The 25,946-nt window shown below is 36.8% G+C and overlaps 1 protein-coding gene across 1 annotated transcript; it reads right to left on the bottom strand.

Moving 5' to 3' along the window:
- Positions 1-29: 29 nt before the first annotated feature.
- Positions 30-24,214, bottom strand: LOC131013979 (callose synthase 3-like). The gene is made up of 44 exons (XM_057941920.1): positions 23,880-24,214; positions 23,305-23,388; positions 22,970-23,199; positions 22,076-22,176; positions 21,349-21,473; positions 21,158-21,251; positions 20,920-21,030; positions 20,695-20,811; positions 20,421-20,513; positions 19,471-19,562; positions 14,630-14,756; positions 13,763-13,900; positions 13,586-13,662; positions 13,419-13,512; positions 12,231-12,350; positions 12,028-12,145; positions 11,341-11,675; positions 11,190-11,242; positions 11,051-11,111; positions 10,676-10,757; positions 10,511-10,560; positions 10,311-10,397; positions 9,630-9,767; positions 9,433-9,527; positions 9,203-9,287; positions 8,182-8,342; positions 7,981-8,104; positions 7,795-7,895; positions 7,591-7,714; positions 7,356-7,507; positions 6,546-6,655; positions 6,348-6,473; positions 5,825-5,893; positions 5,560-5,746; positions 5,335-5,488; positions 4,657-4,776; positions 4,465-4,580; positions 4,290-4,373; positions 2,606-2,718; positions 2,283-2,512; positions 1,404-2,201; positions 1,261-1,311; positions 498-683; positions 30-413 (listed from the first exon to the last, which is right to left on the bottom strand). The coding sequence occupies exons 3-44, from the start codon at positions 23,160-23,162 to the stop codon at positions 165-167; spliced, it is 5,841 nt and encodes a 1,946-aa protein (XP_057797903.1). The 5' UTR covers positions 23,163-23,199; positions 23,305-23,388; positions 23,880-24,214; the 3' UTR covers positions 30-164.
- Positions 24,215-25,946: the final 1,732 nt, after the last annotated feature.

A 25,946-nucleotide genomic window follows, 5' to 3' on the forward strand; every position in this document is an offset into this window, starting at 1 on the left:
GTCATCTAAGCAGAAATAAAAGAGGCAACTTTAAAAATAATGTCTGCATATTAAAGTTACTTCATGGAGGAAAATATACCATAATACTACATAATTACAAGGACAGGAGACAAGCTCAAGCAGTTCATAAACAAGTAGATAAATAAAAGTAACATCCAAAAAACCTATTCCTTGTTCCTGGAGGATCTGTCTTTCCGATGTCCACCCAGAATACGTGATATCTGAAGACCTCTACTGAAGGCTTGGTTGAACAACATTCGAGTTTGGAACTCTGATACGAACGGAAACCACGCAAGGAAAGCCACTGGTGTGAAGAGAAGTAGACCCATCAGAATTTCATATCCACGAGCTAGCGTTCTGACTGAACCCCAGAATCCAGCTCTCTGAACAATCGGCTTACATGCTTGAGCAATCTGGTGAAATCAAAACAAGCAACCAAATGCTCCTTAAGAATTTGTTTGGTACAAAAATGGTAAATAAGAGAAAGTATAGCTAACCAGAAGCAAGCCCCAACCGGTGGGCATGAAGGCGAGTATGCAAACCACAATATCTCTTGGTGTCATGTGGGGTAGGGCAATCAGAATAACCAGGATAGAGATGAATGTCACAAAGATTAAACCCTTTATAAGCCGGAAGACAAGTTGAAAATTTGCACTAAATTTCCTTCGCCCAACAGAAATTGTCTGGAAAAGAAACCAACAAAAACCCATCAATTTCCAAACCCAACACAACAACTTATCAAGGAACTAAGCATAGTTAAAACACATTCATAATTGAAATAAAAGTAATATATAACACATTCCAAGTTAAAAAGATGCATAAACAGACCCTGGGAAAATATTATAGGAAAAAGAAGTGAGACAAATTTTAAAGCAGGTGATTACATGCATATATTCGAAATCAGTGTTATCTTCTCCAGAGGATGCTTTGTATAAAAGTTGTAGAAAATATGACAATATAATTTCATAGGGATATCTAAGGAATTCTCAAAACTTATTTAGATATTTGGAAGTTCAGGCATTATAATTATACAATTTTTCTTTAGGACAGGGGAGTCTCAGATTTCAAATATTTAAAACAAAGGGTATTAGCAAATTGCCAAGAAAAGGCAATAACCTCTCACATTTTCTACAAAATCAGTAAGGTTGGAAAGAGGAAGGGTGGGTGGGTGGGTGGGGGTGAAATAAAGAATGAACTCTTCTCCAGTTCAATTAAAGTGCCTCAGAAGAAAAAATCTGAAACTGGAATAACTGTTCTCACCTTCATGACAAAAAGGATCAAGAAGATTACCAGCCATGATATGCCATATACCTGCAATACATTTAAGTAGTTGTTATAGATTGAAATAGGATACCTATCAACTCCAAATGGGACAGTTTATCAGGGTAGAGAAGAAAATATACCAGAACACTTTTGGTATTCCTTGTGATGTGCAAGTGATATACAAGGCCATACTGATAAATGAAAAACCGTATTGCCAGTATTATCTCAGCAATAATACCACGTTTTCCAGAATGGCGGAGATGATCTTGCTCCTCTTCCCACCATGATTCCCAACTTTTCTCTGGGGGAACACCAATACCTCCTCTATTACTGATCCACTTATTCCAATCAGTCCAGTCATCGACTATCTTCTGCCACTCAAAGCCAGAAGGATTGAAGAGGAAGGGAGCAAAAAGCCAGGTTCCCACCATAAACCACATAGATACAGTGATTAAGATATATGAAACAGCACCTCTGTAGGTCTGACCAAATATTTGATAAACGAGAAGCAATATCATTAACTCAAGCCCCTTAACAAAGTGGCTACGGGAGTACAGACGATAGTTTTCAGCAAATTTGGCATGGAACACAACAAATCCACGACCTGTTGCCCTGTACTTTGCACCTCCATGAAGTAAAGTCCTCCCATAGTAGTGGGTTTTAGTCCCAAGTGAAAAGGTGAAAAACACTGGAGCCAACTGTAGTTGCATTAATATGAATTCACTCAACGCAGTGCGAAAGCCCTTTTCTAATCCAATTTCCATCATCATAGGGAGTGCCATCAGAAATCCAATTTGCACAAAGGACTGAGAGGCCAAAGCAATTTCAAGAGACTTATTATCTCGAATTCCTGGTTGCATGCTTAATCCTTTTTCAAGGCCACTAAGAACAAGATAAAGGCGTCCATAGAGAAATATATACACAGTGAGCACAGTAATCTGTCAGAAGAAATGCAGTAAGGTTAAAATGTTTATAAAGAAGCTCAAAAATCACTGTTAGACAATTCATTTGACACGCACCAAAGTACTGAAGTAGAAACCAATGGTTGTAAAATAGCACGATAGCATTCGAAAGAAGTCAAAGCGATGCCCCAGTCTATACAAATCCCGACTCAATGTTTGTTCTCCATTTCCATTGGCAATTTTTGCCTCAAATAGAGAAATTTGGTTAAGGCCAACATCTCTCCCTTTACCAACTTGTATATACTCGTGATGGGTTACATTGCCTTCACGGAGTGTAGAATTGAAGCCTACAGAGTTACAAATGCCAAGTAATTATATCCATGCAAAAGAGTTTCAAACAGCTATAAATAGAATAAGAACAACAAACTTTATGATCATACCGGCAAATATATCCTCACTCAGGTTGATAATTTTGGAGGCTTTGCTCACCCCACCTCGTGTAAGGTGAAACAATCTATCAAAAACATCAGGATGGCCATAATGAAACCGAACCCTGCATGAACACAAGAAGGAAGCATGATACAAGACAATCAGTTGACTTGCAAAAAAGGATGAGTCTGTAAAAAAATGAAAGAAGGGTGGCCAATTAGAAGCAACAAAAATTGATGAACTATGTAACCTTGGCAAATTGAATTTATGTACAACCCAGAGGATAATCTCAAAATGAAGCAAAAGTATGAGTGTTCGATGCAGCATTCCCACCATAAAATTATATTATAAAAACTAAACCTGATAAGTATCAAGTAACTAAATACTCAGGCTGGCACCAATGCTACAATTAGATACTACTAGAACTTTATTGTCTTGGAAACAATCCTCTATTAAAATTCACCATAAATAACAAAAACATATTTTTTTCAAAACTCACAAGCTAGAAATCACCACTAAGTCGCCAAGTAAAAGTTTTCAATTCATAAGAGACATACAAAACTTGTTTAAACAATTAATCTTGCAACCATTTTGTGCAGTCAAGAAACCACTTTTGTTTATAAATGACAAGTAAGATTAAGAAAATTTCTCCTCTATATACATACGTTTTACTTTCCAAAGCAATGGCTTTGTATGATTACAGCATGAACCTCAGATACATTTAACTTGTTCCATCAATCAAATGCACAAAGTTTAAATTTAGTAACGGATTCTCATCTTCCTTTGATAGTTCTAGCGAAACCGAAATCTAACATTGGTAAATGAAAAATCTGTCAGTCGGAAAACATGTAACTGAAATAATACTGCATAAATTCATGAGGCAACCAGAGAAAGATATAAGTTTTCGGTGGATATGATATGAAGTAATCCAAGAAAAGACAATGCAGCCTAAACTAATAATAGAACACAGGTATTTTCTGAACCACAGTTTAATGAGATGAAGCAGCTGACAATTACCAACTACACATGAATCATTACATTATTAGTCATACTTCCGATGCATTGGGTCCAATGTTATTGTACATGCAAGGGGTGTTGACTGCGCATAGATTGAACTTGTAACAAACTAACAATGCTGCCAAACATTTAGGAAATGTGTCGGCCTTCTATTAGTTCAAGTGAAAATTCAAAGATATAAAACCCTGGCAAGGTGAATAACTCTATGCACTGAAGATGAACTCATGAATTCCTTTTAAATGCACATTTTAACAATGCAGCTCGATTCTCTAAAATATAGATAACCAAAAACAAAGTTATAAATTCCATTTGGGGTTTCCTTGCGTAATTTAGCATTAGGGGATTCAATTCTTGCTTATGATAGAAACTAAAAATAGCAGAGACCCGATTATAGAACTATAGAAAAGTAAAAGTTACACAAGCAAGGCTACAGTGTGTGCATATTAAACTAGTTTCGGTTAATCCAGCCGTGCTGAATTACATGGACAAAGCCTCATCTATTAGCTTTCAACTATGCAGAACCTCAACTATTGTACATGCGACAAAACTCACAAGAAACAATGGAAATGAAAAATAACTATAATTGTTAATTGCCAGGTCAAGCAAATTGAGATTACTACTTCCGATAATGGTTTACAGGGTAGAAGAATAGAGGGCGATGCAAACAAGAGAACTTACTTAAGAGGGTTGGCCAGCAGTCTCTGTCCAATAGTAACAAAACTTGTCTCTTGATTAGACATAAACCAAGCAAGAGAAGAAACACTGCATCATGTATAAAAGAGAAATGAATTACATAAGGAAAAGAATATATAGGCACATATTAAGACAAGCTAATTATGGCGAAGTGGCCCACCTTCCAGTGAAGATATGTTCCCTGAGGCCGAGAATCGATGGGTGTCTCAAATCATGCCTTTTAAGAAATTCTTGTAGCAAGTTTCTCATTTTAAAAGCTTCTTCCATGTAGTTATCCTAAGTTGGATAATCATGTCAGGCCTCAAAATGAAGAAAATCAGAAACGATTACGAATTGGCAAAAAATAACATACCTGATTCATATCTATCGTTTGTAAGCCTTCTCCACGCGTGAAAATGATGGCATGATTCTGGTTTTCAGGCTTTCCTTCACCCAGGATAGAAGGGCCAGGAAGTTTTATACGGTAGATTATCTACAACCAGAATTTCATTATAAAAAACCAGCCATAAAATATGTAGAGTTGTCAACCTTAATATCTGCAAGAAAATTCTGTAGAAAGTCCTCACTGTGCAAGAGACCAGACTAAAATACCAGACGTTGTAGGAATAGAAAATCAAGTCAAGAAACCAATATGTATCTAGTCATCTATCCATAGATATAATAATGGCTGAATCAGAATGTTGTGGCAAGATGTAAAGTGACAAGATCTCTCATATATTTCTTCAACTAGAAAGCTCAATCAGAGAGACTACGATCCTCTCGCTCCCTCTCAGAATAGAGAGAAGAAGACAAAAAGATATGAAACATTGTACTTATTTATATGGCTAACTTCTAGGTTACATGCTTTCCCCTTGCTCTTATCCCCAGTTGGAATTTATTATATAGTATTAAATATTCTTCTGATCATATTATGAAGAAAATACTTTGAAAGCATAAGTACCTACTTTTCCATCTTATAACTTCCATATAATAAATCTTAAAGTAGCTACCTGCTATTTTCATCTGTTGAATTCTAATTAATCTTGAGTACCTGATCTAGATTCTGGCCTGGCTCTGAAGCATTTGACTTTGGCAGAGCAGCCTTCACTAGAGTGGAGTAGTACACCTTGTCATTAACCTTCTTGGTTCTGTCTTTACTAGGTTCTTCAACTTCATCTATATATGCTACTCGAAGAGATGGATATCTGCCCAGAGAAATAAAAGATTAGATAATGCACTAGGAGGATACAGCCTTTAAAGCTCTTAAAACCCATACGTTGTCATAAGTCTTAGTATATCTTGCGCTCGAGGATCTCCAGATCGTTTTTGAATGCCATATAATTGGCAGGAGACAACATATGTAAACTTCATATCAGCCACGGCTTGACATTGCGTCCACAGCGACCTCTCCCCTTTAATCTGATCTTCACTCGTCTCAATGGCCTTATAGCCTTCCATTAAATCTGCACAAATTAAGAAATATAGCTGCTTAATTTCTCAATAGTTTGCAGTTACAGAATTTACTGTGTAAGATATAATACCATCATCCTTGGCCATATCAAGGAATGCCTGAAGTTCTAGAGCTCTGCGGTAATACATCATTCCTCTAACTGTCAGTGTAGAAAATACATGAGTCTCCAAAAATGTCTTAAAAATATAAATTAAATGAAGATCAATTCTGTAGTATAGCAGCAAGGCTAGCTAGTGCGACCCACTAAATCCAGCCAACAACAGGTATAACATTTAAAAACATGAAGGATATACAGCAAACAAATTCATGTAACCAACTAGTAAATCAACAACCTGGTACTATGACCTACATACAGTATCTGATTTTATTTATGCTTCCTTATGTAAGTTAGTTAATGAGCAATTATAAATCATCAATTGGACATGAATAAGTGTGCACTTAGCTCAAGGTATCCCATCATTGCCAATTGCCTTGAGTTGTCAAATGACAACTCAGAGACTGCTGAGCACAGCTGACATAGGGGAAATATATGAAAAGTAAAGATGAGAAACTACAATGTAAAAAACAACACCGAAATTTTGATTTTTACACACCAGTTCTGGTCAATGTTTGGCCCCTATATGAAGCCCAAAGTCGTAACTGTTCTTCTAATTCATCAGAACCCCTTAGTTCTTCTTCATTGTAACAGTCGAGACGCTCAAGAAAATTGTTCCATTCATCTGCAAGATTTTATTGTAAGGTTAGTGGAGAACGAGAAATATGATAAACCTCGTAGCATCTAAAGCACAAACCTGGGAAAATTTTCTGCAAGTAAAAGAGAATGGAAACACCATCTTCATTTGGCTCTTCCAGCTCAGGCAATGAGAAAAGAACCTCCTCCGTGTAATAAGGAGTCAAAACACTATATGTCGGGAAAGCTCACGTTATATTCACACACAAAGACACAATAATAAGGCCTGTACGGTACTTTTAGACTGACTGACTGACTAATCATGTATCACTACAGAACAAACAGAGGAGTAACTAATACTGATTGAGCTGCTTAAAAATAGATAAATTGATAACTAAAGTATTTGACAAAGTTTATAGTGACAAACCTGGGCAAAAAGATCATACAATTAAAACCTATAGTTCATCATTACCTTTTTTGTTAACTTCAATTTTAAAAAATTGCCAGCAAATAATAACCCTTTAATGACCATCAAACATAATGCAAGGTGTTTATCAAGCAGCGAAGGAATTTGAGCTCTGTGATTTTCTCAATTGTACACTAGCATTAGTAGAGAACTAAACTTTGCTAAAATGTCTTGTCCAATAAAAGCACCAGTTTTTAAGGAGTATTTAATTCGTAGTTATTTCCTTAATTCTGGGCCACTGTTACAGTATTATACCTTTCTCATAAAAACCTACATGCACTTGCACTGCTGGCCTAACATGCAGAATTAGCAAACTGTGGTTAATTTATATCCAAGCTTTCAGAATCAACTACTTACACGAATGGTCACAAGGTAAGAGGACAACTGAAGTGCCATAACTACGTGATTTTCTGCCCACATAGGCACATACAAATGAAACAAAAAGCACAGGGATACTAAACTCACGAGAATGACAACATATTGCGGACTTTAGGAGCTGAAGGCATGTCCATGAACAAGGAATTAGAGAAAAAGGAAATGCGCCTCCTAGCTTCCAAATTTGACGGTACATCCATTGCAGATTCCTTGACTGTCAGCAACAAGTACAACCTCTTGATCTGCGAAGGGAAAATGAAAATATCAATCAAGTACAGAAGATTAAAAAAATGATTACTAAAATATACAATTCAACTCTGTATACTTTCTCTTTCCAAGCTTCAGATTGTGGAGCTGGAAATTTAATGGCACCAGCTGATGCAAATAACTGATGATCAAGTGGGACCACATCTTCATGTCCAGACCCACCAAGAATTGTATCTAGCAAGCTATTCAAAACAACCGTAGTAAATAAGAACATTTCATCAAGGCCTCAAAATTCAACTCATGCATTCTGAAGAATTATTACTTGGACATATGATCTTCCATCATTATATCTCGGGTCACAACTTCAAGCATGTCCTGGAAGAGGATTACAACTTGATCTCTATCCTCTGGCTTATTTTCTAGCTGCAAAACGACAATACAGCATCAAGTTTGCACACCACCAGTCGACTCACAGTAAGTAATTATAGAAGAAAACAGAAATCCCTACCAAGTATTTGACAAGCTTAACGAAAAGGTCATACAGAGTAGGAAGAGCATTAAGCTTGTATTCAGTTAACAGCTTATCATCTGTTATATGCCTGTCAACTTCAGAAAATATAAACTCGATAACCCTGAAAAGAAAGATAAGTCGAGTAAACAGAGGGAAGCAAATGACTAGGAGATCAAACTGAAATCTACAAATACTTACTCTTTCTCGCGATTGCCATGAACTAGAAACATAACAATGTTCCTAAATGAAGCATAGCACTCGCAGACAGCAGAATACATGTAATCATCAGATTTAATCCGCTTTTTCAGTTCGCTATCCTTTCCGTTACTGTCTTTGGCCATATCAACTGCTATAGGGATCTAATATTTTCCAACAAAACCAGTTAGTCACATGAGAAAAATGATTTTCAAATGCCAAGTCATCACATCACTTATCAGTGAAGGATATGAAACCAAAAATAATGTCTAATTCTCATGTCAAACTCCAAACTCCCTTTAAAATGATACACTTTATTAAAAGAAATCATGTCTACTTTCTACACCCAAATACCAGAGTCCTGACAAAAACTTTAAAATGTGCTAGGAAACTTTTACGCATAAGTTAATGAGGTGGCCTACCCATGCAGATTAAGAACCTAATGAAGATGGACTTGAATTATGAAATATACACAATATCTGGGATATCGTATCATTTATTTTACCTTAATTAGTGTGGTAGTTTTTTAATGTCTTCCCAATATACATATTACACCCATGTGTGGATGATGTTATAATTTTCATGATACAGGAGCAAGGAAAGTGTTACAGCCCCTCGGCCACTTCATTCTAGTTAGGGCCAAAGGTCAAGACCATGTTCTGTGTTTTTATCCTTTTCCTGTCTTCATTTATTATAAACTAATATTCAACACTACACAAAAGTGACTCCATAACATCTAATAATTTCCCCAGTAATAACAGTAAAGATGCTCTTTGATATTCTCATCACTTATTGATTTATCTTGAACACCATGGCAAAAAAGTTTGTCCCATTTGCCATAGTATTTTCTGGTTAACCATTTGTCCGATTTGCCAATGTAGCTAAAAAAGTGGAGATGGAAAAGAACTTGATGATTTATCAATTATCAGGGATCCAAAAAGGAAAATAATAGAAAACCACAGTCCCAACATGGATGGGAAAGATCTAAATCTAATATTAAAAGATTCAAAGGGTCAAAAGAAACCTTGCTAGCAAGCAAAAATGGAGGCCATTGCATCAGTTCCAAATCACGGTCAGCCCAGTATGGAACAAGTAACAGATCCATTTCCCTAACAGCAAGTTGAGAAATAATATGTCAATATATACATCTCATCTCCTTTCCTCTTTGTACCTCTTTGTACCATGACAATAAAAAATAATGAATCAATCAATCAACAAGATGACTATTTTAACAGCATTCATACTGAATATCACCTGTTACTTATAAGATCCTCCTCTCTGAAACTTGTTATTATTTTGTTCCACAACTGAGCAAACCTTGCAGCTTCCTTTTCCTTGCTTGAAGGAATCTGAGAGGGTGATAATAAGACAGGTAAAAGTCAATGATGTCAAATGCATTGTCCAATATACTATTATGTATGAAGTGAAAATGGAACTAATAAATATGCTACCACTTCAAACTTGCGGGAAAAGGTGGCCTTCAGTCCTTTCTTTTTGGTTGTCTCAGTTTTCTCTTCTGGTATTAAACAGGCATTAAAAGCACCAGGTAACGACTGAAATCGGGATCTAAGCATTCCTAGTGTTCGAATCTGAAACCACAAAAAGTAGAAAATTTAATAAAAAGAAGAGAAAACAAAAAGAAATAAGACAGAAGTTGCAACCCAAACTATAACTATATATAAATAATTCTCCACTTAAGACTACAAGTCATGTTAGTTAAACATTCATCGATTCGAAGTAACAGTTTTGGAAATATCATATTATCAATTTCTTTTAGTGACTCCAATAGCAATGGTGAAACCATTAATTTTCTAGGAAATGAAAAACCACGGAAAGTTCAAAATCCTAGTGGCTACCACAGCACAGTTAACCATATATTTGCTCTAGAGGGGAAAAAGGTCCTTTTCTGCCTGAAGCATTTGGATCATTTTATTCAACAAGTGAAAGCTTCCTATAGTTGACAAAGCTTTCATTCTTATCATTATTCATATTCTATTGAAAGAGAAAAACTAAAATATTCAAGTTGAGAATTCTGGCAATGCCATAAGAATTACATACACAGATCCAATACAGCTCAAGACTGATCATAATTTATATAAATGTTAATATCACCAAATGGATGTTCCCCTAACCTCTCCAAGGCGGCGGAATGCACCATATATACCTCCAAAAAGTGTAGAAAATATAGCATACCATATCTGGCTATCCATGAAATAAACCTGGAAAGAAAGTGTACACAAATTATCTCCAAATATATACAGTATCCAGATTGGAGGTATAGCACCAAAAGGAAAAACAAAACTTGCTACTGAAAGTATTGAATGACCCATACAAGAATAACTGGGGACCAGAGTGCAACTACGACGCCAATGTTGTTCTTTGCTGCAAAAACATTCAGTACAAATGTCAGAACAATTATTTCAGTCCAACTGTATCTTGCACATATTTTTGCATGTGCACAAGATTACTGTAGCTCCAGATTAATCCTCTAAACTACCTTGCGGAAAGAATTCATGCCACTGATAAGTTGATATATGAACTTCCATGATAGCTTTGGTTGGCTTCACCAGAGGTTTTATCTGGAATCAGAAGATTTTGTCCACAAAATAAACATAGATGAATCATGTAAATTGACTAAGAGAAAACAATTGTGAGAGCTCACTTAGTTTAACCAACAACTAGAGATATTCCAACTCCACATGTCTTAAAAAATAAACATCCAATAGGGAATGCCTTAATAATGAGATATGCTTAAAGGTACAAATGAAGAAAAGCCTATAAGTAAATATCTCAGCATTAACAATATGAATATATGATCCAGTTAGCACCAGAAAAAAACAAAAACAAAAAAGGTAACAGGTAGGGTAGGTACCTCAACATAGAAACTGAAGGCTAATTTTGTAATGATAAGAAGCACCCAGAATAAGGAATACCTGACAAATATAAAAGATAACAATTGAATATCACATGAAATGATTCTGTACAACAAAATAGATTCTTTACCGCCTTACTTGAAGAGAGAGAAGGTGCTTTCATGCATTCCCCTTCCGACATAAAGTCGAGGCTGTGATATATAATAATGGGAACCGGAAATTACCATTTAATTTTAATTGATCCCATAAGAGGGACGTACAGAGAAAAAAAATTGAATGCATTGCATACCTGTGACCACCACATCATTAGCATCACAATCTTGTAATTGGAACTTTCCAGGAATCGGCGAATGAAGGGAAAAAGAAAGAGAGTGACAGCGAGCATATTTGGTGACAAGTAGATAACAACAGCCAAGATAAATAACGAAGGAGAACTTGAGCTATTGCCGAACCAACTTTTGATAGTTTGAGCAAAGCCAGGTGGATTCTCCCATGTATAAGCATAAGTTACTGGGAGAATAACCACCCATGCAGCAGCAGATACAACCTTTAGAATGTAGCGGAGCTTGACATGGAAAGACATGCTCCTTCTAGCTTTCCAACTCAGAATTACATCAAGAACGGCTGCAACAAACATTCTTAAAAATATTAAAAGGACACTACAAAGTCCATAGCAGAACACGAGCATGGGCAGAACTTTAGTAAATCCTGGTAAAAAAATCTTGACCCTATTAGTATAACTATATGGCATATATGTTACCAGAGTCATGCCAGAATATGCCAAAGTCATTCCATATCAACCTATTTTGGCGACTACATACATTGATGCCATTAATTATTTAGATCAGTTCCATACACACCTTCATTTTAATAACAAACATAATGTGTTAGAGCCACAGTTTCATTCCTGCCAGAACCTTTTAGTTATCAACAGTAGAGAAAAAATTATATGCATCAACATTGAAGATGTACGTACCTTGCCCAAGTTTCAAAATTGCTGCGGTTATAAAAATGCTCAGTACTTTCTTGAAACCATTGGCCTCAAAAACTGAACTTGGCTGACCAGAACCATTCCAAGCAATGATTATCATAGCCTTGACAAATGGCAGTGGTTAACAATGTCAGCATCCAAGAGCAATTGAAACTTAAGAAGGGTAATGACTACACAAAGATGCACACCTGCAAGCATAATATGAAGAAACTCCACATTCTGTTGAAGCTTCTAAAGATATGAAAATAAGACCGGATCTCAACAAAGTCAACTTTTCCCACCCATCGATCTCTTGTAGGCCTGCTTTCCTAGTTAAGAGAAACTTTCATTCAGTTGTATTAATGATACGTTACAAGGAGAATATGCTTCGGGAATCTATTGAAAGTGTGCTACAAAAGTATGTGTGACACACACCACAATAAGGAACAACACATACTATTTATATATGCATATAGTGTATATAGGGAGTGGTTCAAACAAAAATTGTCTTTGAATTTGTTTCTCCATGGACAGAGAGAGAGAGAGAGAGAGAGAGTTACGAGAAGGGAGGGAGAGACTTTGTGTTACACCATAAACTCTAACTAAGATGAAAGGGTTAACAAACGTTAACTGTTTCAACAGCTCAACAGTTATGTTAAGGGTGCTTACAGCCCAAGTTGACTTTATATTTACTATAAAAATTGGTTTAGTTCCAGTTCCAGCTACTCCTGCTACTCTTTGGCAAAGTCTTTTGACTGATTGTGGATCACTTCCTCCCTCTCCCTGTGTTTGCATTTTCCCTCCCCCCTCTACAAACTTCAATATTTCCATTCCTCTATCACAAGAATCCCTTCTCCTCACATTTGCCCATGAAAATTAACACAATTAGATATGGTTGATTTCCCTATCTCTTCCTAGGGGATTTAAAGGTCACGGAAAGGTGATCCAGGACTCAATTCAAGAGAGAGAAAATACAACTCTGGAGGGCCAGACTTGCATGGAGAAGAGTGTCATTACTATTTAAATCGACAGGTACATGCTACAAAAAGATACATATCAACAGCAGCTTTGCAGCAACACAGGGGAACCAAAAGAATCTCAATCAGGTGTAAGTGGACTTGTCTATTTGAGAAAACAATGCGTGTCCGCGCAGAATTATCAAGGCTTTAGATATCATACTAACCCACACAATCCATCTTGGCATCTTCAGTCTTCCAATTTTACAGGTAAAATCGAACACATAAGCAGAAATAAACTTCAGCAAATATGGAACCATACAACCATTTTCTGGAAAGAGCCAAAGCCAATTTAAAGTGTATGATATTCTCTATGACCTATATATAAAGTTAAATACTCTAGAGCTTAGGATAAGATAAAAATGGCAATGCATGATTTACCCCATTCTTTTCATCCCGAAGTTGATCCACTGGCTTACAGAAAAAATCAGCATCAGCACGCATGGGCCATCCTAATCGGAAACAATCCACAGACCTAAAATTTTAACAAAATAAGTGAAATAGTTGAAAAACAAACACATTCATCAAATAAACAAGTAACATATTACCAAAAGTATTCATTAAGATCATCATAGTTTCTCCACTGTGAATGTTTTGATTTTGCTATTTTGCTTCTCGCAGCTTCCTGAAAAACAAAAATATTAATTTAGGATGAAAAAAGAAGAAAATTATCATTATACATGATGAAATAAAATGGTAAATGAAATTTTCAATTTGGGATTTACCCTAGCAATGACTTCATAAATTGGAGTGACTACTTTACGAAGGAAAGCCTCTTCCTCTCCTCCATAAGCTGGTTTCACATTTTCACCAGTCATTGGACTAACATTTCCAGCAAGCATCCCATAGAGTTCAAAAGCCATCTGCGAGAATATATATATATGAGTTATAATATCCAGATTAGAAAAGAATTTAATTCACATATCATGATTTACGTATGTAGAATGAAAGATCACATATAGTACCAATTATAATTAAGTGAGGACAGATGTAAAAGTAGTGAGAAAGATTATTATTAACCAAAAAACCAAAGAAACCTACAAATAGCTTTTCAATCAAGAAGAAGAAAAGAAAATCATCAAAAAGAGAATACAGTGTAATTACTAGAATAAAGATAACAAGAGTGATATCCAAGTATTAATGTATTATGCATGTTAGAACTGCCAAAATTATTATTTCATGGAATTGTAGAAAATATTATGATAAAATGCAGATTTTACTCTGCCAAACTGACAAGATAATAGAAAGCCATGTTTAATCTTCTATAGCAAACAAAGGTATCAGTTTATATGTGCGTCAATTTAATATGTTGTTTCTCTGTTTGTTGATCTAAAACTAGAGAAGAAACAATAACTACAACTAACAGAACCAAAGCAGAAACATTAACTAAAACTAACAGAATCAAAACAGAAACAATAAGATATTTCACGTATGCAATTGTTTTAGCAGTTTGTTTCACCCCCAAGTTAGCATCAAAAAGTACCCCCAGAGTTGTCATGATACAGTATCATGTTATAGTTTATAGAAACTATTCATCCCAGCTTTAATCTATACCATTAGATGTAAAGGAAATAAGCTTCTCAAAAGCATACATGATGATATATGTAGCAGAGGCACTCTGGCATGAATCTTAAATTGGCAGCTTCACCCCATATTAGAAGATAGAGGCCCATATATAACAATTTACGCTGTTGCACTTCCTGTTGTATTGTGGGTAACCTGCAATTAAAACAAGTGGAAATAATCAGTAAACAACCTGTGCAGAGCTCACAATATGTGACTGAATCAATATTTGCTTTCACAGATTTTCAAGTAACAGATCAATAGAACAAACAATTAGTTCTTGAATTGATTTTTTCTTCTATGGATGTCTAAGCTACACATCAAATAATATAATTCTCCTTAAAGCTGCAGATTAAAAATTGAAACTCGTCGAATTTTGTTTAATAATTTAATTCTTAACGACTGCAGATGTATAAGGCTAGTTACTCTGTTCAATGTTTAGAAATACATGCACTAGGGTAAAAACTTTACTCTGCTGCTTCTAATGCTTAACACCCAGTTGAGTATGCTGAATCACAACCACAAAATTATGTCTTTAATTATGGGTGTTTTATTCTGTCTCCACTTATGACACAAGTCACACATTCTACGTAGTGCTGGTCAAGATATATTTACGCCATTCGCAAGAATGGATATTGAATACATATTGATTTCTTCGCCAGTTACAGTTGGATGAATTATTCTGCAATTTGATGCTAAGAATGTCACTGTACAAGGTGACTTAGATGAGGGTACATAAAGCCGCCAGCAACCAGCGACTCCTATGAATAAAGTTTTGTTGATTGCATGAGGAAATCTATGTTAAGGCTGTTTACTAGAAAGCATGCTTTAAGCTGCTTATGTATTAGGACCTTTCATTTTCTTAATTGTGAGAATAAAAGTTGTTACATTGTTTTGCATATTTATTCGTATTATGGTTTATGCAAACAGTCCATTATCATATGTCAATTGCTTATAGAGTTTATGTATGAAGTTCACAACTTAGATCCATTGTTTAAAGTCGTAATACAGTAGAACGAACCTGTCAGGACTGTGAAATTTTATTACTATTTTAGAGAGGTATTAGTTAATTGATAAATTAATAATTTATTAATTGAAAGAGGTATTTTATATTCAACAAATTAAAGTTTAATAACATAGGACTTCAACAAACTTGAATTTGATTACACAGAAAAATGCATGAGTATTAACTATTAAATACTAGGAACTTGAACAGCTATTCAATGTATTAGAACAACATACGTTTAATGATGCATATTGATGAAAGAACTACTATATAAACAAAACAAAAGGTTTTTAAAATCATACACCCTTCATAATTTTTTGCGGCAGTTTGAGAACACTACACCGGAGCTTTTGAGTGTCATGCGAAATGTTAGAGATGAAATTCATTTTGATTTAAATTTCTATATAAAGCAAACAACAATAAATTTTGTATTTTAGTAAGTTTCCTAGTTATCTTTGTAATTTTAATAGATTATTAACTTAAGATGTTGATGGCATCATAGAATTATATAAGGGCCTTCTGAGAAATTATTATTATCTTATTAATCTATCGAAACTATTAATTTTACATATTGGGGCCCAAATCGAGACAGAAGAAAATTATTATCTTAGAGAGGTTATTAATTTATCAAGTCTTAATTAAATGGGGTTCTACTGTATTGAGCTGCTAATTAGCTTGTTTTGGCTAATAGATAATGTTAGTGCATATGTTGCATTCAACTAGATCCCAGTGAGATAATTCCTACTTTGTGAGGAATTACTATCTAGAAAAAAAATAGGGTTAAATGCATGTAATATCATGAACTTAAGCCGAAATCCAAATTTAGCACGACTTTTAAAAGTTCCAATTAATATGGCTACCTTTGCTCCGTGTTCAATTTTAGCACCGATTTATTTTCCGGCATAACCACGTGGCAATGACGTGTATTCCAAGTGACACGTCATAATCTGTCACTTACGAACCTCCAATTTTAATGTGTAACTTACTTCGTATTCAATTTAAATGTTTAACTTTACTCCTTGTTCAATTTTAGCATTGAATAAAGAGAGAGAGAGAGAGACGAGCATGGTCGGAGAAGAAGAAGAAAAAGAGACGCGGCGGTTTAGCTTCATCAGCCGGCGCTTGGGACGACGCACGGCGAGGCCGACGCTCTTCCACCCGGCGTCGCCTTCCTTTTTCTTTCTCTCTCCCTCTTCGCTTCCCTTTCTCAGACACACAATCAGGGCTAAAAGGGCGCGAGCCCCATTTTTTCGATCCAGACCAGGTGAGGTCGCCGTCGCTGCCGCTGAAGGCCCGACGAACGGCCGCCACTCCGTCCTCCACCTTCTCTCATCTCGACTCTCAATGGAAGCACACAATTAAGGGGGAGAGGGAAAAAGGGATCGAGCCCTAGCTTCTCCGCCTGAAAGCGCGGGTGACCGCACGCCGCCGCGCCTTCATTGGCCAGAGATCGCCGCGCCGCTGATCTCCATCCTCTGCTTTCGTTCGGCGAGCGACAGACACGCTGGCCACCGCCGCCGCCTGGTGGATATTGGGGTTTTTGTCTTTTTGGGGTTGCCGAAAATTGCCAGGCACTCCCACCGGAAACTGGAAAATTGAAAGTGATGGTGGATTGATTTCTAGAAATTTTTGATCGGAGGTGGGGACTTTTTGTGGAAGATAAACAAGGTTTTTGGGGGCTGTGGAGATTAGGAACTGAAACGGGTGAACGCCGATTTTGCGAAGGAAGCTAACCGGAGAAGATGAGGGGCGGCGGGAGAGAGAGAAAGCTTGGCGAGCAAAACGCAGCGTTTTGCTCGCCGGCCGGAAGCTTATGCCGGCAAGCCACGTAGAATCGAAGCGTGTGCTGGCAAGCCACGTCAAAAAGGGGTGCTAAAATTGAACACGGAGCAAAGGTAGCCATATTAATTGGAACTTTTAAAAGTCGTGCTAAATTTGGATTTCGGCTTAAGTTCATGATATTACATGCATTTAACCCAAAAAAATATTACTCCCTCCGTCTCTCAAACATCTTCCTAAGGAAGGGTGACATGGGTTTTAATAAAAGTTAGTTGTGTATTTGATGAGTGGAAAATGGGTCCCACAAAAAGTAAAGATTGTAAGGGTAATTGTTAGTGGAATTGTTTCCAAAAATAGGTTAGGAAGATGTTTTGGGGACCGACCAAAATGCAAAGAAAGGAAGATATTTGAGGGATGGAGGGAGTATTTCTTAATTTTTTAAGGATATTATTAAGTGTGTATAATTAATTATTATTAATTTTATTTATCATGGGTGTGAATCAATTGATTCAATATTTTCGATCTCTTGGGTAATAGTATTGATTGTACAGTGATTGAATATTATTGCATAAAATTGTGTTTAGGGAGAATCTGAGTTGATGATGTCCGCTTGAGGAATTCAAAAAGGATTATTATATCAAACCTGGCCGGTGGATTGATTTTCGATATTAATAATAATATTCGAGTGGTATTAATCTTGGATAAGAATTTAATTTAAAGTTGTCAATAGCTTAAATTCATCAATGGACATTCGATATCTTAATCATGGGAAATAATATTAAAATTGAGTTATATTCGTAATATGGATCAGGATGGGTAGTGCAATATTAATACATCAACGGAATTAATTAAAATTAACGGACTTAATTAAGTTGAGCTCTCAACTTAAATGAATTAAAGTCCATTAGGAGGCTGGGAGGCTCAAGCCTAATCCTCCTAAGATTCCTTAACTTAGCTCATAAATCCTATAAATAGAACCTATAGGGCACCCTCCCCTTACTTGAGATGAAATTCTGTTCCCCTTAAAGAGAGACAAAGTTGTGCATCCCTTGGTGTTCTCGTAAAAAGCTTCTTAGTTGTTGTCCATCCAACGTTGAAGCAAGAGAAAGGGAATAAGCTAAAAGGTTTCAAGGTTGAATCAATTCCATGATTATTGATGGAGTTTGAACATGAAAGAAAGATTCAAACGACAACATCAAACAAATTCGTGATTGGAAATTTCCTCTGATCAAGTGTACACATGAATAGTGATCAGTTCAAGGAACTCTTCATAGAAATCATATTATATGAAGACAATCAAAAGGTCAAAAATCGAAACCCCTAGAAATCACATGATTAGGGGTCGACTTTTGTGCATGATTCTTTATTGTCTACATGCGCTCTAGCTAGTAGTTGATTGCATGATCTTAGGAATTTGATCATATTAACTTAGCATGAGCTCTTGGCAGTGAGAACCAGCACTCTGCCTTAGAACAAGGACAAGCCTGGTCGGCCACTTATCATAAGACAACGTGAAGTTTCAAGGTCGGTACCAGCACTCTTTGATAACTATATGATCAGATTGTGACACATAATAATCTCTGGAGAAAAAATATCTAAAGAAGAAACTAGCTAAATTTTGAGATAGAGAGTGGTAAGCCATAGCACCTTTTCACCACGAAGCTACCTAAACAAGCTCAAATGACTGGTCTTAACCAACCTGCTAGAAAGCGAATGTTGCATAACCTGAATGCTATGACCAAATCTGACTCTTGTTTATTTAAAGATAATAAGTTGATTATATGTTTAAAACAGAATCTGCATGTGTTCAGAATTGATTTTTCATAAAGACAGGCTGCTCTAATCACACTTTCTCATAACAGATGCCTGAACATGTATGAATTATCACTTACACAGCTACTCATTTCTGCTTAAGACTCTATAGCAAATACTCATGGGCAAACTATACTATATGCCCTAATAATTCTCATGATGTTGAAAATTCAAGGACAAGAAGCCTAAATGAATCTTTAATTGGACCAAGTTGATAGAAAGAGTAGCATTGCATGGAGCCATGTAAGACAATCTTTTGCATTTGATTCTTACCAGAGGCTACTTTTGCGATCCAAATACTTGCACCACTTTTTATAGTTCTTGAAAAGCTTCTTCATAACTTCATCAAGAGCACGGTCATCCAACTGAATACAGACAGAAATCATTAAAACAATTTTCTTTGCCGCAAGAATATAAAATCAATCTGATTCTAATAAAAAAAAATCAGAAGAAGCAAAATCAAGCAAGTTTAGACTTTAGTGTAGATTCAATTGAGATAGTTTAACTTCTTAAGTACTAGAACCTCCATTTACATTCATCAACGAAAGGCACAACAGGTCTCCCCACACAGTCAAACTTATAAGCAAGTGATTAGGCAGGAAACCTGAACCAAATCCTTTTATGTCAGTCTGTCCATAATAGCTCTGTTTAGATTGTCAACTTTTCATGTTACCTCTGAATTGTTTGTTTTAGCATTCGGGCCAGTTGGGTAGTGGTCACTTATGAGTTATGATGACTAGGCATAATAATAGTATCAGTCAAGCCCTACAAGAATCATGACTTCAGTTGTACGGCTACATATTGAATGAGATCAGGGAACTAGCTCACTTATTTGAACATCAAGGTCGGCATGAGATATTATTTTGCCAAAAAATGAATGAACTATAGATTTGCAGCAATTCTACCAGGTACTCTGGGCAAAACCTTTCTGCCTAGTTGCGAGGTATCTAAAACATGACAACGGCAACAAGCTATTTTAATATATCTGAAAACATATGTTTGCCAATCAGATTACACCAAGAAACTACAAGATGTTGTGAAACACATAAGCAGGACGAATATAAGCTTCTCTTAAGAGAACTAAATCATGCACTCCGCAACTTCCATAAGAGGAGGTAGGAGAAGTTTTTGCACCTGTAAAACTATTGAATCCATGCTAGACCAAACGAAAGAAATCCAGAAAGCTTATCAAGGTAAAATAATTAGAGTTGCAGAAGGTAAACCTTGGGTTGTTGATCCGGCTTAGGAAACTGCCGTATATGAACATTTGCAAGTAGCAAAATCAAATGCTCCCTTTGATTAGCCACGCTATCTTTCTGCAAATCAACAAACAGTCAATAGCGATGGGATTCAATGTTGTCATTCTGAAAATTTAATCAACAATCAACAGCAATTGGATGTAAAAAACAATCTTTATGCCATTTGATGCATAGACGCAGCATCTTTATTTTAAAGAGGGGCAGATCATAGATGTTAGCAGAAGATATGCTGCTTCACCTGGAAACCAAACATAGCTTGAAGCCAGTCAAGGATATCTTCGTCCTTTTTCTTCTTATAATCCTTTGGCCAAGGCAGACCTCTAGTATTCCGTAGCGCTAGTACAGCGGCTTGAATCTGTAGAGTATTGTGTCAGACATTAATATAAAAGTGATACAATGAAAAGAAGAAAACAAGCAATTGGAAATCAGTAAATAACAGAGATAAGTAAAATTAAATATAGACCTCTGGATATTTCATAATTGCCTGATTTGCGCTGTCAGGATCTAGAGGTAGAATGTTATAAGGGACATAAATTTCTGTCTTCTCTGCAACTTTATCATGAGTTTCCAATATCTGTATAAAAACAGTCAACAGAATCAGATTCCACAAGATAAGCAAAATCCAAAGTGCACAGGAAAGCATGTTTATAAGAAAAAGGTCAGGTACATAGATGCAAACAATCGAAACAATTTCAATTTACCTCACGATCGACTTCCACAGACTGTGTCTGATTAACTGCTTTCAAAACTTCAAACAGAACATTAGCTGTTTGGTATGCTTTCGTCAGCTGAGCACTGAACATATTCAGAAGTTAATTGGTAGAAACAGAAATCTATTAGGAGTATTTGCACCAGCAAAGAAGGAACATGATGAATTAAAAAAATAACTTACCGATCAGCTTTATCGGCAGCATTTTGTAGAGCTTGAATATACTTCTTGTAATAATGCTGATAAAAGCTCTGCATTTCACGTGCGTCACTTTTTTTCACTCTTCCCATCAAGGTTGGATCATTTTCCTAAAGAAGAAGCATATAGAAATAAGGTGGTATGAAATTCTTTCTGCAATTCAAGAATGTAATGCATGACCAGTGACAAGTATGAAAATACATTATTACAAAAAATGAAGATAATTTGAACAACAAGAAAGAAAGGGAGATTCTTTTAGTTGACATTTCTGTTTTTGGGTTGCAAATAGCGAGAGAAAGAAAAGTCTCCATCAGGCACCAGGAAACACCATACTCAGTGTAACTATCCCATAGTGATACTGATTCCTTTTATTATTTTAGAAATAAGTGAGCAAAGAAACTAAACTGTGTATCTTCCTATTGAGTACATTCTCTACTGCAGTAAGTGGCAGATCATGGGAGATGCCTAACATGAGTTCAAGTTCTTACAAAAATATAACTACATATAAGAAAAATAGAGGAAGCCTTAAAAAGGTAAGATGCTTAATGATTACAACCAGACACTTCTAGAACTTGCAGCTAGAGAAAGTTTTCATAGCATAAGACAATGGTATTATTACTCTATTTAAAAGCACATATGACAAGCTTGATAAAGCTTATAGTGCATCAAACAGTTCACTCAATCATGAAATAGAAGTTATTCTCATACTTACCCTTTCTAGGCGTTGCAAAAGAGCCGTTTTGAATTGACGGACACCACGTCCACTTGATGTGGGATCCAACCTATGAGCTTTCTCAAAAGCATAAAACCTACCTGCATTATTAAAGCATTGATGCTTTATGCAAATAATAACTGATTTGATAAAAAAATTATAATACTTCAACTAGGATTGGTGCAACAGGAAAAGGAAGTAAAATAGGAAAAGGACAACTGATATTCCAGCACACATGGTTGAATGCATTTCACGAATATAAGGCAAATCTTTTATTAGATCCTTTGAACAAATTATAATTAAAATGCAAGCAGATAGTATACACAGAGGATTTATAGTAGCTTCCAACGATTTTATTTGAGTAAAGAAAATTAAAATTGTAAAATGTGTGTCTATTTGTAAGTTCCTATTAAATAAGAAGAAAGCGGATATAGAGAAGGGATGTCCCTGTGGAAGCCAGAATGGGTTTAATCTTCAATACAAGCAGCTGCTGAAATTGGCTCATGTTTTTGCCGCAGACTCCAAACAATGTATTTGTTGAGACACTATTGAACCTTTTATAAAAGACAAAATGATCCAAAGTTTTCCTAATATCCAATAGATGTAAAAACTAAATGCAAAACCTGTTTTAAGTTAATGTTGATCTACTAGCACAAACTCCAAGAATATAAACAATCATAGGACATTTGTTTTTCTTTTATTTGGTGAACAATAGGAAAAATGCTCAATAGAATGCCAAATAGAAACCAGCTTTGTCTCTGGCCCTTATTGGCATCAATAATGTTATTAAGCAGTCCAAGTAACATATCATAAATCACACTGAATACATGGATATGTACCACATACACCATCCACCCACAAATATATGTATGAAATGCATAATTCCAAGCTTACATAGATATGCAACACGAGGATTGCTGGGCTCGACTTCATTGGCAACACGTAGAATGGGGGCAATTTCCACTAAAGACGAAGGAACTACTTCACTGTCAAAAATAGACTCTCCAAGATTCCCAACCGTCTGCGTGCGTGTAATCCGCCGCTGCAGCTGTGGGTTCTGCTGTGAGGGCCCACCTCTTGATGCCATTTTAGTTTGCACACCCCTTCCCCAGCCAAATATCTCACTACATAAGAAAGTACATAAAAGCCATATGGTAAGACATTGTAAATAAATATCCTTATTGTAACAATCAAAACCAAGGAAATAACATGGAAATGCAGAGATGTACCAGAAAATAAATAAATGAACTTATTACATCCTTCACTTAACTCCCCGAACAATCAAACTTTCACGAGAAAAGCACACAGAAAACCTATATAGAAAGACATTGCGATTAATAACCTCATCCAAACAAACTCGAAATTAACATGGAACAAAATATGCATTTTAACAAAATGCGCTAGGTTGTTAGCAATAACAAGAGATAGCAGATATGCATATTACCAACAACGAGATGGTTTACTTAGTAAGGCATGCGATATCAATGCACATCCGCATCTTCAGCGACCAAAAGTGAACAGTTTCGAATAATTCGTGTCTTATCAGAAGCAAACTGACAAAGGACGAGAAATCGAAGGAATTATATCTTTTTTCTAAGATAATGCATAAATATTTTATTGTTACTTGGAATAGATTCAGCTGATTTTCTAGAAGTCATTACACCGACTAGAACTTCACTCAGCATTCTCAAATCTTACAGTACAAAAAGATGAAGAAAGAAAGCCAGAAGGCACAATGAAGTGTTTGTAGAGAAAAACTAACAGTACTACTGAAGTCGAGCCTACAAGAAATGAACTATTATACCCCTCTCTGTTCGGCAAATGTAGATCAGAGCTGCATCAGCAATGTCGGTGTTCTAAGCTCGTAAATTATCAGAATTAAGCGCAGGAACAGAGCAAAAACTAAAATATGGTAGCTGGATATTCCTGTCTGCGTGCATTACTTGCAGCTGTGGATATTGAGTTGGAGAGCGGTACTGTGCTGCTGGAGAAGGAAATGCAGCAACCCTAAAGAGAGAGAGAGAGAGAGAGAGAATGGGATGAGGGTGATAAAGGCAGTGTGGGTGAGACAGTGGCTTTCAGCAGCAACAAAGTAAGAGAGAGAGAGAGGGATGAGAGGTAAATTGAAAATTTTGGATTATTGTGAGGGAAGTGCGTGGGTTGGTTGGTCTATTACTATGGAAATCTGTACTTTTAAGAATCTTGCCAAAGCTATTTTAATGTTAATTCAAAAAAGTGCTAACTTTCAACTTTAATAAATAGAAGTATTCATTCTTGTTAAAATAGATAAAAATTAGGGTTAATTGCATGTAATATCATGAACTTAACGCGAAATCCAAATTTAGCACGAATTTAAAAAGTTCCAATTAATATCACTACATATGCCCCGTGTCCAATTTTAGCACCGTTTTGTTTTCCGACAGAACCACGTGGCAATGACGTGTCTTCCGGTAGACACGTCATTGCCACGTACTCCGAAGAGAGAGAGAGAGAGGGGGCTAAAATCGGCGGGTTTGCAGAGGGCGGCGCGACGACCCCGACCCCCCCCCCCACCTCAGCCTACCAGAATGATGGGGGTGGCGGCGTCGCGAGGAGGGGAGTCGCCGAGAAGGGGAATCGCGCGAAGGGGAATCGCGCAGAGGGCGGCGGCGGCGCGACTGAAAATTCTGGAATTGGGGGTAGGGTTTGAAAATTCTGGAATTGGCGGCACACGTCGCCGGAATCGCGAGGAGGAGGTGAGAGGTGGAGGCGGCGGCACTCGTCGCCGAAATCGCGAGGAGGAGGTGAGAGGCATGGGCGGTGGAAGAGGAGGAGGTGAGGGTGGAGGCGGCGTCGCGAGGAGGGGAGTCGCCGAGAAGGGGAATCGCGCAGAGGGCGGCGGCGGCGCGACTGAAAATTCTGGAAAATTCTGGAATTGGCGGCACACGTCGCCGGAATCGCGAGGAGGAGGTGAGAGGTGGAGACGGCGGCACTCATCGCCGGAATCGCGAGGAGGAGGTGAGAGGCATGGGCGGTGGAAGAGGAGGAGGTGAGGGTGGAGGCGGCGGCACTCGTTGCCGGAATCGCGAGGAGGAGGTGAGAGGTGTGGGCGGTGGAAGAGGAGGAGGTGAGGGTGGAGGCGGCGGCACTCGTCGCCGGAATCGCGAGGAGGAGGTGAGAGGCGTGGGCTGTGGAAGAGGAGGAGGTGAGGGTGAAGGCGGCGGAAGAGAGAAAGAGAGAGAGAGAGAGAGAGAGAGAGAGAGAGAGAGAGAGAGCTTGGCTCGCCGGTCGAAAGCTTGTACCGGCAAGCCACGTAGGATCGAAGCATGTGCCGACAAGCCACGTCAAAAAACGGTGCTAAAATTGGACACGGGGCATAGGTAGTGATATTAATTGGAACTTTTTAAATTCGTGCTAAATTTGGATTTCGCGTTAAGTTCATGATATTACATGCAATTAACCCTAAAAATTAAGATGAGATGACAAATTTTCACTTGATTCAAATGCTTAAAATAGTAATTAAATTGAAAGTAAAAGATAAATATTCAGAAAAATAAAGTATTGTAATTTTGTTTGAATCAAATAACGAAAAAAAGTTGTTATGCTCTCGAGCTGCGAATTTAATGATTTACCACTTGGAGACTTCATTTATTGCAGGTAAAATTTAATTGAAATTTTTTATTTCCCACTACATTCAAAGGTAATGTTTTTTTTTTTTTTTGGGATTATAGCCAAAAAATACACGAACTTTGATAAAAATTGTAATTTTCACCTGAACTTTCAAATTAGCCAAAATATACATGAATTTATATTTTTTGGTGTAAATTTCACCTGAACTTGCAATGATTGAACTCCGTCGAGGTGAAATTTACAACAAAAAAATATAAGTTCA

Source organism: Salvia miltiorrhiza, chromosome 3 (genome assembly GCF_028751815.1).
Source record: "Salvia miltiorrhiza cultivar Shanhuang (shh) chromosome 3, IMPLAD_Smil_shh, whole genome shotgun sequence".
Lineage (NCBI taxonomy): Eukaryota > Viridiplantae > Streptophyta > Magnoliopsida > Lamiales > Lamiaceae > Salvia > Salvia miltiorrhiza.